The sequence below is a fragment of the Schistocerca cancellata genome, chromosome 8 (assembly GCF_023864275.1).
Source record: "Schistocerca cancellata isolate TAMUIC-IGC-003103 chromosome 8, iqSchCanc2.1, whole genome shotgun sequence".
In the NCBI taxonomy this organism is placed as follows: Eukaryota; Metazoa; Arthropoda; class Insecta; order Orthoptera; family Acrididae; genus Schistocerca; species Schistocerca cancellata.
In genome coordinates this window covers 200,691,453-200,706,461 of record NC_064633.1, presented here as the reverse complement: position 1 = coordinate 200,706,461, position 15,009 = coordinate 200,691,453, and the positions used below count along the sequence as shown (strand labels likewise).

The 15,009-nt window shown below is 42.6% G+C and overlaps 1 protein-coding gene across 3 annotated transcripts in view; it reads left to right on the top strand.

Annotated features, from left to right (window-relative positions):
* The window catches only part of LOC126094615 (probable protein phosphatase 2C T23F11.1), a 61,067-nt gene that overhangs the window by 32,064 nt on the left and 13,994 nt on the right, over nucleotides 1-15,009 (top strand). Inside the window, exons 5-7 of one of the 3 annotated variants that reach the window (XM_049909095.1) lie at nucleotides 2,902-3,009; nucleotides 6,489-6,714; nucleotides 8,345-8,436. In XM_049909095.1, the coding sequence (XP_049765052.1) occupies nucleotides 2,902-3,009; nucleotides 6,489-6,714; nucleotides 8,345-8,436 (426 nt within the window). Of the gene's footprint in view, nucleotides 1-2,901; nucleotides 3,025-6,488; nucleotides 6,715-8,344; nucleotides 8,437-15,009 lie in introns of all 3 variants that reach the window. The other 2 variants (XM_049909094.1, XM_049909096.1) reach the window with 2 other exon arrangements.

The window sequence follows — 15,009 nt, the reverse complement described above, 5'->3', positions numbered from 1 at the left end:
CATTGTCTCAATAAGGAGACACACTCATCGTTCCTAGTTTCCTGTATGTTGTATCACTTTTTTTTAGATATATATCCTATTATGTTTTATTTTTTTCATTGTTTGATTTCCTGGTTGCTGTTTCATCCAGTATTAATTTATATGCTTACTTGTCAGTGGATTTCTGTTTACAGGTATCTGCTCATCTAAAAGCACCCCCCACCCTCCCTGCAACCCAGTATTTTAGACCTGGCTTTTGCTTTAATTCTCTCTCTCTCTCTCTCTCTCTCTCTCTCTCTCTCTCTCTCTGGTGTACCCCTTCAGTTGCAAGAATGATGTTTCTTTTGATATCTAACTCATACCAATTGCTCCATGCCGAAATTAACAACATGGCTTTCTGTATTGTCTGATTTTAAGTCTGTGTTGGTTTTGAGTACTTTTTGTACTTTTAATTCTTGTCATCTGTAAGGGACCCATTGAGTTACACACTTGTACAAGTTTTCATCTACTTTCTGTATTTTTGTGTGCTGAATTACTGTAGTATTTGGTCAACCATTTATTTGAAATGTGTCTTACGGTTAAGCTAATAGATGAAACCAGCTTATTTATTACACAACTGGCCTTTTATGTTGACCCAGGGAGTGTGGGAGGATTTGGAACGCCCATAATATAGAAAATGTTTGTGCCTATACTACTATAAAAAATGAGCTATAGCCAAACCTGCATTAGAAACTGACAATCAGATCGCAGTCAATAATACTTACAAAATCTTCTTGGTGGCTAATTAAATCTGTATTTCTAAGATAGTCATATTGGAAGTGGTATTCTTCAAATTCTTCTGTAACTGACTTATCTAACCATTTATTGGAGGGCGTACAGTTTAACATTACTCTAAACCTCAGTGCAATGTGGCATTTCCACAAATATGGATCATTGGCAGAGGCAGAAGATGGAGTAAGTGACATAATAAATTGTGGGTTCTGTTTGTTTGACATAATGTGTCTACAAGAAACTACCAGATCACATCAGATATGTTATTAACACCACAAATAATGGACACATACAGGGAATAGGCAAAATAATGTGAACAGTGGTAGTAATGGGACGGTTGTGTGTGATGGTCAACAACGCAGTTAAGGCAGATTTCGTGCTGGACTGTGTGTTCAGCACAGGCTAGGCATCAGCGTAGGTTGTTTACGAGTAGTGCACATTTTGTATTTGCATTCAGAGGCTGAGGTCAATGTGCAATGGAAGACCTAACAGAGTTCCAAAGTGGGCAGATTGTGGGGGTCCGATTAGCTGGAGCATCAGTAACCAAGACAGGCAACTTATTGAATGTCTCAAGAGCAGCTGTTTCAACAGTCATGATGACCTACACAAAACGTGGAAAGACGTCATGTAAACATAATAGTGGGTGCAAATCAAAACTAATTAACAGAGATAGCAGTATGCTAGCATGAATTGTGTGAAAAAAAAACACAAAGCTATGGTGACTGCAGAGATCAATAGCCATCCTTGAGACCCCGTATCTATCGACATTGCCTGCCGAGAGCTCCATAAAGCGGGTATTCGTGGACGAGCTGCTATACTGAAACCATTAGTGATGACAACCAACTTAAAGAAGTGTAAAACACGGTATCAGGAGTATAAATCCTGGACGGTTGATCAGTGGAAACATGTCATGTGGTCTGACGAGTCAACAGTTTTGTTATTTCCAACATCGGGACACTTTCTTGTATAGTAGTTGCTTTGACAAGGCTGCCTAAAGAATTTTGACTATTCTGTACTATATGGGCAGTTCTTAACTGCATGCTGTTGTGTGTATATTTCATGCTGTTGGCCTGGTATCTTGCATATCTTCTTTTCTCCCTTGTAAACAGATGTGTGTTGATTTTCAGTAGACTTTATATTGAGGAAGCAATAGCACATATTTGTAGTTATTCAGAGTTTTTATGTGAGGATCTGACAATTGTAAATTGTTATCTTGAAATCTCTTATCCTTCTGACAACAAATGCAAGGAATAGTTCAGAACTGTTGCTATGTACAAAAAGAAAAAGGATTTGGAAAATGAACTTCTGCCAAACCTTTAAAGAAACTTTATCCTTAACCAGAAGAACCATAAAAAAGACTGCCAGAAATATTATCTTTTGCAAATATTGAATTACTGTCTTGATAGAATCAGTAAAGGTGTTTAAGGAAATAAAACTGTTGTAGAACTGGGCAGGAATGTTACTTGTGAGCCGGAGAGAAGATAAAGTACAACGGTACAGAAAAATATAACTTTCTCTTCTCATGAATATCTCACTTACAGAAACTTTAAACTGTACTTCAAAACTGGCTGCTGGTCATTGAAGCAGTGAAGTACATATGTGTGAGTTAAAATTGAAGCTATTGGTAATTGGCTGCATAATGACTTAGAAAACAGAATGTTGTGTTTTGGTCTCCAAGCATCAAATCATGTTACTGCTGAATGTGTTTTGTGTGTGTGATGTAGTCAGATAGCGTAATAAATTAATTTTGTAGTGTTAGCACAAACATATTTAAACACTTTTAACTATATTAGAACAGAGCTATTATTAACCAAATGTAGAAAATTGGTTAAAAGTAAGCTATGTCTAATTACCATTACTTCAAAATGCACAATAAAGTACTCTCGCTTAGCCTGTGATTTGCTTGAAACAATATTGTAGGTGGCTTTGCTACGTAATGCTTGTAGACACTTTTCTTCTAACTCTTTCAGCTTCTGTATGTGTTTGAGATGCTATTGAACTGTATAAATAGAAATTTTTGTATTCTTAAATTGTTCTTATTCAGTGATGACCTGTTTAGTGCCAGTATTTGTACATATGTGTGTTTTGTGTATGTGCAACTATGTAATTTTGATTGTGTTTCTATTTGTATTTACTTTTCGCTTCATGCAGGGTTTTCTAGATTTGGACAACAAGATGCTTTCAGATGAAGGACTGCGTGATGAACTCGCTGGCAGCACAGCAATAGCAGTTCTTATCAAGGGTTCGAAGCTGTACTGTGTGAGTATAATGCAGGTGTGAACATTTCTTTTTAGATGTTGTTTATTGTAAACAAAAATGAAGGGAGAATTAATTATTCTTGGTGCACATCAGCATTAATTTGATATATATTGTGTTAAAGTTGAATACTGAGTTCTTCAGTTAATTATAGTCAGTATTGGCAACACAATTTTACATCATGTGCTTGATATGTTATGTGATCTGCTATATGTTCAAACCAAATGTGGCATGGTGATTAAGAGCTGTTAAAAAATTACGCATTTCAGAATGTGTTGTCAGGATCAGTCAGTCAACTGCCATTAATATGCAAGTATTTTGAAAAAGTTGGGTAAAAAATTGCAAAAAGAGACAGTAGTTGTGGTAAGAAAACTTGTGGTTTCTTGACCATGATGACATGCCTGCTCTTCAGGCTTTGTCAGTGTTGTGCCAAAAATGAATGATCGTCCTTTCCCGGCTGCCCAAGTTTGTAGATCTCTCTCCATACAGCTTTTCTTGTTTAAATCATTACTGGGAGAAGTTTGTGAATAGATGAGGGTAGTACTTTGAAGGAGACAATGGCTAAAAATATGTAAGTTAAATAAAGTAATTATTGAAAGATAAGTTTTGTTATTTTTAAATTATATCACACACTTCTGTATTTTATGCTGAATATGTTCATATTTGTTCGTAAAATATGTTATGTAGCTGCTTTAAAAATTATCGCATAGTTGTCACAGTTCACTGTTCAACAAGAAATGCATGTTTCTTAGAAATCTCTGCCAAGATTTTAAGAATTTTGGTAGTTACAGACATCGGAATGAGTAAAGACAACCACTCATTGAACATGAACATGGATGGTGTTGGACAGTAAGTTAGGACTTAAACAAGAAATTAAACACTTTAATTCAGTTTCAAGCTTGTGTTCTTATCTATACAAACCCACATTTCTCTCAAACTCATCCTGCGGAACCACACCCAGTTGCAATATACAGCCCAGTGTTGCGCATGCTCATTTGAGCTGTGGCCCAGAGATGCCTAGCTGTACCTTACTAAAATGCAAAGCTGTACCTCACAGAGTGAGCATAGCAGCGTGTTCTTGATATAATATTTTTTTTCTATCGTAGCGTATTTTATTTGTGATAATATATATGATTATGTAGGAGTTGCATCTGTTAGTGGCCTTGAGAGTTTTAGTGATCATGATATAATCTATCATACCTTTCATATTGGAGAGGTAGCAGAGACTTTTGTAATTTTTTTATTGTAATTGGCCAATTACTGTATTTACTCTTAGTTGTCGTAATGTTGTTGGTGATGAATGTGTCTGTGTGTGGTGTAAGTCCGTGAACTCCTCTCGACTGCTTAGCTGTACCTCACTGAGATACAAAGCTGCACCTCACAGATCAAGCATAGCAGTGTGTTTCTGAGATCATAATTCTTTTTGTGGCTAAATCATGGCATACTTTGTGGTAGTATATAATACAATAACCAGTTAGGTAATCTTTCTGTGAACAGGTGACCTTGACTGGTGATTGGGTTGTATATTATCACAAATAAAGTATGCCATGATTTAGCCATAAAAAAATTATATCAGAAACACAGTGTTGTTGAGAATAAAGGGAACTAGTACGGCTTTCTGGTTGGTTTTTGTCTGCCATCTCTAACGACCTACGACCTTATTGTTGATGGGACATAAAACCATAACCTTCCTTTCTTCCTCTTTTTTTCCCTGGTGTCATTAGCAACTTCATTGAAAATTTGGTAAATGTAAACAATCTCACATGTTGCATCACCTTTGTTGATATAATAATATGGTCAGCAAATCTCCCCGCTCCCAGCCGTTTTCCAGACTGTGAAGTGACTACTACTTGGTCAAGTAGCTCCTCATTTGGCATCACGAGCCCGAGTGCGCCCCTTGCCAGGCCTCCACCAAGGAAGAATCCTAGGCAGTATCAGGAATTGAATGTAGGTTCTCCCCATGGCAGTCATTTCCGCTGACTGCTCAGCTGTGGATGTGGATGACTCGGAAATATTGTAGGTTGAAATCTGCTGGTGGAAATTTTTCACTCGCTGTGTTTTGTATGTGAGGGTAGAAGTGGTGGTGCAAATTTCTGATCATGAGTCTTTGTGCTAATTATTAAATTAGAGAGTGAGGAGGTGCAGTGGTTAACAGACTGGACTCTCTCACGAGGGCAACAGTTGAAATCCCTGTCTGACAATCCAGATTTAGGTTTTCCGTGTTTCCCCTAATTCGCTTCAGGCAAATGCCAGGATGGTTCCTTTCAAAAGGGCATGGCCAACTTCTTTTCATAATCTGAGCTTCTTGTCCTTCTTGTATCGCCTCCTGTCGAGGGGATGTTAAGCTGTACATCTTCTTTCCTTCCTTCCTCCCTTCCTTCCTTCCTCCCTCCCTTCCTTCCTTCTGGATTAAATTCCAAACACTCTCCACAGTGTTGCATGAAGTGATGGCGTGTAGCACTTTTGATAATGATCCACCCATCAGATGGGCATGTTAAGCTCGACAACCTCCTTGATGCTATTAGAGATGAGCAGGCTCTTTAGATGCCAGATTTCACCCTCACCCTTCCTTTCGTCCATAACAGCACAGACCCAACACTGGACTGTCCAAGCACTATTCAGTTATCCACATGACACGTGTACAAACTTGACACTTCATAACAGGTCAGAGTAAGGCAACAGCAGTCCACCTCCACTGGAACCCTGCCTAGGATGATAGTGTAAGATTCCTGCATCTGCTACCGTAGGCTCATTCTGTGTGTATGGGACTACTTTGATATTGGAATCTTTATCCATTGCTGAATAGGCCACTAAATAATTATTCACTTTGCTAGTCAGAAATGATTTATTGACACGTTTCAGGCTCTGCCCGTCATCAGTAACGTCAATAATACAGTGTATGGAATCACGTACATCAGTATCAGGACATAGGTGATGCACATGACTCCATAAAATGTAGGAAGACTTTATTCTTATTTTTGATATTTCTAATGATGATCAGAGCCCCAAACACATCAATAAATCATTTCTTAATAGCAAAGTGGATAATTATTTAGTGACCTATTCAGCAGTGGATGAAGAATCAAGTTTACATGATGGTCACATGCCTCCTACGTGACTTCATGTTGTACCTTAATTTTGAAGTCAGATAAAATCAACTATAATGTGCTGCTACATCGTTCCTGAACATACACCCTTTCCATTTTTCTCTTTTTCTTTAACAGTGCCACGTTTGTAATAAATGGTTCAAATGGCTCTGAGCACTATGGGACTCAACTGCTGTGGTCATAAGTCCCCTAGTACTTAGAACTACTTAAACCTAACTAACCTAAGGACAGCACACAACACCCAGCCATCACGAGGCAGAGAAAATCCCTGACCCCGCCGGGAACCCGGGCGTGGGAAGTGAGAACGCTACCGCACGACCACGAGATGCGGGCACGTTTGTAATAATTTAATGGTTTTTCTCTTGGAACTTCCAGGCAAATGTTGGTGATTCTCGAGCTGTGGCTTGTATAGCTGGACATGTAGAACCACTTTCACAAGATCACAAGCCTAACAATGAGGATGAATGTCAGCGAATTTTGGCAGCAGGGGGATATGTAGAGTTCAACCGTGTCAATGGCAATCTTGCATTATCACGTGCTCTGGGAGACTTTAACTTTAAAAAGAACGACAAAAAATCAGCAGAGGAACAAATGGTAACTGGTGAGTGCTTTTCCAATATTCCTTTAATATGATGTTACGTCTCATCACTTAGAGATGAGCTGAATAAATGACTTTATGAGAATTAACATAATGGAATACGGAAAAAAGCAGATGTACTTATTCTTATGAAACATAGTGAGCAGTCTGATACTGATATCTGCATAAATAGATGCATTTTTAAAATCTGAATTATTGATCTTATTTTTTTATATTATTATATGTGTTTGCCAGACCATAATGTTTCTGTGACATTACATTTTCTTCTCATTTTTTTCACATGCATGTGTTGAGCAAATAAGAAGTATAAAGTTTTTATTTATAGAATTTTACTGATAGAATGCGGAAACTATCAGCACTACCATTTTTCTCAGAATTAGAAATAATTTGTGTAGATGAAGGATAAGTTATTGAAATTATGACAGGACTCAGGCAAGGATATGGATTGTCCCTTAACCTGTTCAACTCTGTCCTAGAGAAGATCGTACACGAGACCTTTCAAGAGAACAAAGGGATTGAAATCAAAGGAAAGAGACTGGCGTACTTAGCCTATGCAGACGAGATCTGTTTACTCTCGAGGTCTGAAGAGGAATTGGAGCAAATGACCAAAACACTAAAGGCTGTCAGCAATTTTGGGCTAAACATAAACAAAGCCAAGACAGAGTACCTCGTTATAACGCATGGTCAGACAGACCGCTGGTCATCTACAATCACTGCAGGTGGGAGACTAGTCCTACAAGAGTGCACGAATTCAAATACCTAGGGGCACTTTTCACTGAGAACTCGTCATCTGAAGCAGAGATCAATGCCATAATATAAGCAGGAAACCGATCTTATCGCAGCACAACTGCTTTGGTCCAGATATCTCTCCAGACAGTTAAAGATTCGACTGTACAAAACCCTGATCCAGCCTGTTGTTCTATATGGCTGTGAGACATGGAGTATCCGGAAACAGGACTTCCATAAGCTCCTCGTTTTTGAGAGAAAAGTGCTTCAGAAGATCTGTGGTCCAGTTCTGGATGCAAACATGGGAATGGAGGATCAGATACAACCAAGAGCTTGAGGAACTATACCAGCAGCCCAACAGCAGGAACTGTCAAAGCCAAACGAATGCAGTGGGTCGGCCATGTGGCCCGAATGGAAGATCAAAGATGGCCTCGGAAGCTCCTGAATTTCACACCTACAGGAAAGAGACCCCCAGGGAGACCCAAGAAGTGTTGGAGGAATGGCCTCCATGAAGATTTAAACCAAGCATCAATAGATGGCATCAACGGATGGCTGATAGCAGCATTGGACAGAATACAGTGGCGGGGGAAACTTGTAGAAGCGTGTGGTCCACTGGGCCTGATCATGAAGAAGAAGAAGGAGGAGGAGGAGGAGGAGGGGGATAAGTTAATGTTTTGCTAAAGATACAATGCTTGTTATGTAAGGAATAGGGTATTCAAAAAGGCTATAGATATTGCATAAGTATTTACTTATACGTATTCACCAAATGCTGTTGGAGCTAGTATATTCCGGTTTTCTTGTTGTAATTAGATGAATTATATGATAGTTATAGCATATTGACATTTTTTATGCAATTGCTCATCAGAACACCAGGAAACACACTATTAATTACTTCATATATTTACAGCTTATCCTGATGTGGAGATACGTGACATAACAACCGAATGGGAATTCATTGTAATTGCTTGCGATGGAATCTGGGATGTTATGACTAATGAGGTAAGCTGTTCTGCACTGCATTGATCATTGATGTAAGGTGGGAATATCTGATCCTTATAGCCATTCGGTATACTCGAGAGTCGAAGGTTTTTTCCCCTCTTGGATTCCATTTAACAGTGAATTATGTAAATATTCTGCATATTTCAGAATTTGACATCTTGAAATTGGGAAACACAAGCATCGTAGCATCATATCTTCAGTCCTAGACTGTAATTGTGACTTCCTAATGCTCATAGGAAGGTGAAATTTGGAGAGTAATCAAAAACAAATTTTCTTTGCGAGACAAATATACAAAACAATAAAAATTCAACAGTTTTTAAGTTTGTAGAACGTTTTTGATCTTATGCTCTACTTTTTGATAAGAGGTGCATCCAAATTAAAACACCTTTGCTTTCTTTCCTCAGGGTTGGAAACAGAGACATGTGGTTTGTTTTAAATTATACACTCATTCAGTGTGTATGTGTGACAGAATTGGCCGCACATTCTGGTACACAAACTCAGGTGGCAACGGTAAAAGTGATGACTCTTTTTTTTACTTAAAAGAACAACATTCTCATTATGAGAACAGCTCGTAATCATTCATATTCTCAATCACCGCCTGAATGAGGCGTGCGGTGATAGTCATGGATGTGTCTCCTGTTTGTTCGTGGGTGTGACAGTTCAAAGAAGGAAGAACAACAAACGAAGTCAAACCACCCTCGCACCAGCCGGTCTGATAACATGATTGGGCAAGTGGAAAAGTTGTTTTGGAGGTTCGATGATTGAGTGTGGAACACACAACATCCAAAGCTGTTATTTTTGTGAGATCTGTGCATGCAGTCGTGCACAAAGATATGAAAATGTGAAAAGTACACTCCAGGTGGTTGTCAGAATTGCTGACTGAAGAAAATAAGGCTGTGGCTTATTGGCAGGCAATGTTGTCAAGTGACAATGGCGTGAGTGGGACTTCTTTCATCGAATGTGACAATGGGATGAGACCTGGATGCTTTTTCCAAATACTTCAATGGAATACCAGCCAATTTGGTGGAAGCATACACAGCTACCACAATATTTTGAGTAAGTGCCAGTGCTGAAAAAATGATGGCTTGTTCTCAGAAAGTGATGGTGTAATCCTTACTTACTGTGTTCTGAAGGGCACTATGGTGACAAATGCATCCTATCAATACATTTTGAAGAAGCTCCTTCCAGTATTGCATGAAAAGCAGACGGAAAAGATCGCATGTGTGCTCTTTCGCCAAGAAAATGCGCCAGCGCATTGGGGGAATGACACACTACCGTTTCTGTATGACAACAACTTTAAAGTGATTTCTCATGCGCTCTAATCACCAGACCTGACTCCTAGCAACTTTAACTGTTTCCAGTTATGAAAGATACTCTCAGTGGTCACACATTTACTAACTGTGCTGGAATTGTACTAGCGATTTTTGTCTTTTCTCCAGGGATCAAACCAGACACCTAAAGAAACATTTGCAGTGCTCGTGGAATCATAGCGTCAATTTTGAGTAAAATGTGTATGGCTGCAGGAAGAGTACCCCAAGAAATCACACAAGTTTCACAGTTTTTGTGTGATGAGCTTGTGAGGAAAAATTCTGAGGTGCTATAACTTGAATGTGCCTTGTAGCCTAAAGTCATTAAGAAGCTCCACTGACAGCAAAACTGAAAAAGAGCTGCAGTGAAATAAAGTGAGTGGTTGAAAGTCTTGCAATTGACAGATGTGCAAAATTGATGTATAAGAGTAATATCAAGAGGACAAAGCATCATATTTTGTAAGAGTATTTGGGGAATCAGAAGGTCTGCACATTCTTGTTATAATAGGCACCTGAGAAGAATGCCTGCTGCAGGGAACTTAGTAAATGGGGAATCAGTCCTGCCCCTTGCTCCCTTTGGTCATGCGGCTGCTTATGGTCTGTGTGACTGGATGTCTTAAAAATATTGCTTTACTGGTAGACATTGTCAGCCGTGCGTTTCATTGTTGGCCTCTGATGGTCTGCCACTGTTATTCATGTATTATATAAAGCACCAGTAAAAAAAGAAGCAAACTCTAGTGAAATATGTATGCAAACATCACATACACATTATGAACAAGAAACGAAACAGATAATTCAATTGAATAAAACAAAGCATGTAATGTACAAAAAGATGTTTCAGTTGTTGCATGCGCAGGAACTACCAATAGCATATCTGTGCATGGTGAATTTTGCTTGTTTTACAAGGGATGACCAACAAAGACTGATTGTTTTTCACAGATGTTTATTACTCCAGTTCAATCTTAACACGACCTTCTTCAAAGTACTTCTCTCCTATTTTCAAAGTACTACTGTCATACTTAAATGCAATTTTATAACGTCTCTGCCAGTACTCTTTAACGTGTGATCCAGTAACGCGTAATTCCCCGTCCCCGGTAGACAGGTAGGACACGTACGTACCCCCTGGTAACGGCCAGGCCCAGGGAGGGGTGATTACCCGAGCTGATACCTTCCGAAAATGCCGATTGGTCCCTCCGTCCGTTTGTCGGGAGGTGTGACGTGAGGTGTGAACAATCACCTAAGGCGGGAGTGCCCTCAGAGAGGGCCCCCACAAGGGAGGAGCGCGCCATCGGAGACGCCGGTAATCATGGGGGATTCTTCCGCAATGGTTTCCTCACCTTCCACTAAGTCTGCTCACAAACGTAAGTATACTGAGTCTCGGCCACAGACGATTCTTCCATCGTTGCCACAGTTCCTTGTTGTTTCTCGGTCTGATGAAGGTCACGACTTCTCCACGGTCAACCCTTTCATTATTCAGAAAGGTGTCGACGCAATAGCAGGTCCTGTAAAGTCTTGTTCCAGATTACGGAATGGCACCCTGTTGTTAGAAACACACAGTGCCCTCCAGGCACAAAAATTGCTGCGTACTTCTCTGCTCCACACCTTCCCTGTCCGGGTGGAACCGCACCGTACCTTAAATTCCTCGCGTGGAGTCGTTTATACACGCTCCCTCGATGGATTGTCTGACGAAGAAATTCAGCACTATCTGTCTGACCAGGGCGTAACGGCAGTTCATAGAGTAATGAAACGGGTTGACACGAACATCATTCCAACCCGCACTGTCTTCTTGACATTTGACACAGTTCAGCTCCCATCGAAAATCAAAGCAGGCTATGAGATAATTTCCGTTCGCCCTTACGTCCCAAACCCTACGCGTTGCTATCGATGTCAGCGGTTCAATCACACCAGCCAGTCCTGTTCCAATCCAGCCAAATGTGTTACGTGTGGCAAGGATGCCCATGAGGGTGCTTGTCCACCTCCATCCCCTCGCTGCATCAACTGTATGGGTGACCACGCTGCTTCCTCTCGAGATTGCCCCGTTTTTAAGGACGAGAAGCTCATCCAGGAAATAAGGGTGAAGGAAAAGGTGTCGACCTTTGCTGCTCGAAAATTATTCGCCAGTCGCAAGCCCACCGTGCCTCAGACAGGAAAATACAGCACTGTCCTTGCTTCTCCTCGGCCAACAAAGGAGGCGGCCACGCAGACTTGCGACCTCACCTTTAGTGCCACGGTCGTCAGATCGGCCAGCGCAAAGATCGCTCGTTCAACCTCACCACTTTCGCCTGCCCACTCTATGGCTCACCCTTCGTCGGGTTCTGCTACATCTCGAGCCCAAAAGTCGGACGCAAAGTCTTCGAAAAAAGAGCATACTCGTGAAGAGTTTTTACGTACCGCAACTTCACAACCATCGGTTCCTTCTTCATCTAAACCACATTCTTCCAAGAAGGCTACAAAGAAACCCAGTTCCTCTCCTTCTCCGCCAAGGCGTGCCCCCTCTACAGCACCACCTGGCGGAAATCGCCCTCGGCCATCTTCTGTGTCGCCGAGGCGCACTGCTGGTGGCCGGTCAACCGGTCGATCGCTGGTGGCAGGGACTGCTCCTGACCAACCTATGGATCAGGATCTTCTGCCTTCGGCTGAATGCAATTCCATGCTGTCGGTTGCTAGCTCCGAGCAGTCTTTGAGTTGACAGCAACTTTGGTCACATTCCTCCATTTTCCTTTCACCCCATGTCCATTATCCACTGGAATATCCGCGGCATTCGAGCCAATCGGGATGAATTGTCGGTCCTCTTACGCTCCTACTCGCCGGTCATCTTCTGTCTTCAGGAAACAAAGCTGCGTCCCCATGACCGCTTTGTTCTCCCTCACTTTCAGTCCGTCCGATATGACCTCCCCTCTGTTGAAGGCACTCCAGCCCATGGAGGACTCATGATTCTTCTCCATGATACTCTCCATTATCACCCAATCCCCTTAAACAGTTCCTTCCAAGCTGTCGCCGTCCGTCTTTCCCTTTCTGGATACACGTTCTCTCTTTGTACTGTATACATTCCATCGTCCACACCAATGGCACGAGCTGATCTCCTTCATCTTCTTGGTCAGCTTCCACCCCCCTATTTGCTGGTTGGGGACTTCAATGCCCACCACCCGCTTTGGGGATCTCCACATCCTTGTCCACGTGGCTCCATATTGCTAGACGTCTTCCACCAAGCGGATCTAGTTTGCCTCAACACTGGGGTCCCCACATTTTTGTCTGCCTCCACGACAACCTTATCTCATTTGGACCTTGCGGTCGGTACTGTTCCGCTAGCTCGGCGCTTCGAATGGTTCGCCCTTGATGATACACACTCGAGTGACCACTTTCCATGTGTCCTCAGACTGCAGCCTCAACTACCATATATGCGCCCGCGATGCTGGAAGTTTGCCCAAGCCGATTGGACACTTTTTTCGTCTCTCGCGACATTCGATGACCGTCGCTTTCCCAGCGTCGACGATGAGGTCACACATATTACCGACGTTGTCCTTACAGCTGCGGAACGTTCAATACCACGCACCTCCGAATTGCCCCGGCGCCCCCCAGTTCCTTGGTGGAACGAGGCATGCCGTGATGCAATCCGTGAGCGGCGACGTGCTCTTCGCATTTTCCGTCACCATCCTACTTTGGCCAACTGTATCCGCTATAAGCAGCTCCGTGCGCGATGCCGTCGCGTCATCCGCGATAGCAAGAAGGCAAGCTGGAAATTCTTTATTAGCTCATTTAACACCTTCACTCCCTCCTCGGAAGTTTGGAGTCGGCTTCGACGGTTCTCAGGCGCGCCTAGTTTCTCCCCGGTCTCTGGGCTCACTGTCGCGCATGATACCTTAATGGACCCCGTCGCAATTTCTAACTCGTTGGGTCAGCACTTTGCTGAGATTTCGAGCTCTTCAAATTACCCGCCAGCGTTTCTCCCGAAGAAACGTGCAGCGGAAGTGCGACCTCTTGCTTTCTCCTCTCAAAATCACGAAAGCTACAACACTGTTTTCTCCATGCGGGAACTCCAACATGCCCTCTCATCTTCTCGCTCCTCCGCCCCGGGACCGGATGGTATCCATGTCCAAATGTTGCTGCATTTATCAACCCCTAGTCTGCGTTGCCTCCTTCGCCTTTATAATCGCATTTGGACCGACAGTACCTTTCCCAAACGGTGGCGGGAAGCTATTGTCGTTCCTGTTCCGAAACCTGGAAAGGACAAACATCTCCCCTCTAGCTATCGCCCCATTTCTCTCACGAGTAGTGTCTGTAAGGTTTTGGAGCGTATGGTGAATTACCGTTTAGCTTGGTGGCTGGAATCCCGCAGTCTTTTAACACCAGCCCAATGCGGATTCCGGAAGCATCGTTCTGCAGTTGACCATCTTGTTGCTCTCTCCACTTACATCATGAACAATTTTCTCCGGAAACGCCAAACGGTAGCAATATTTTTCGATCTGGAGAGAGCATACGATACCTGTTGGAGGACAGGCATCCTCCGCACACTGTTCTCTTGGGGCTTTCGAGGCCGGCTGCCCCTTTTTCTTCGCGAATTTATGGCAGAGCGCACTTTTAGGGTGCGGGTGAACACTACTCTCTCCCGTACTTTCTCCCAAGAAAACGGGGTACCCCAGGGGTCCGTGCTGAGTGTTGTACTGTTTGCCATCGCCATAAATTCAATTATGGATTGTCTCCTTCCTGATGTCTCGGGCTCCCTCTTTGTGGACGATTTTGCGATCTACTACAGCTCTCAACGGACCAGCCTTCTTGAACGACGTCTTCAAGGATGTCTCGATCGCCTCCACTCGTGGAGCATCGAAACCGGCTTCCGTTTCTCACCCAGTAAGACCGTTTGTGTCAATTTTTGGCGACGTAAGGAGTTTCTTCCGCCCTCCTTACATCTAGGTCCTGTCAACCTTCCGTTTTCAGACGTCGCTAAATTCTTGGGTCTTATGTTTGACAGAAAACTGTGCTGGTCCTCCCACGTCTCCTATCTTTCGGCTCGCTGTCTGCGTTCGCTTAACACCCTCCGTGTCCTGAATGGTACCTCCTGGGGAGCGGACCGAGTGGTCCTTCTCCGCCTCTGTCGCGCCTTAGTGCGCTCAAAATTGGATTACGGAAGCATAGTCTACTCCTCTGCTCGGCCGTCTATTCTTCGGCGTCTCGACTCTATCCACCACCGTGGATTACGTTTAGTGTCTGGAGCTTTTTACACTAGCCCTGTGGAAAGCCTTTATGCTGAGACTGCTGAACCTCCGCT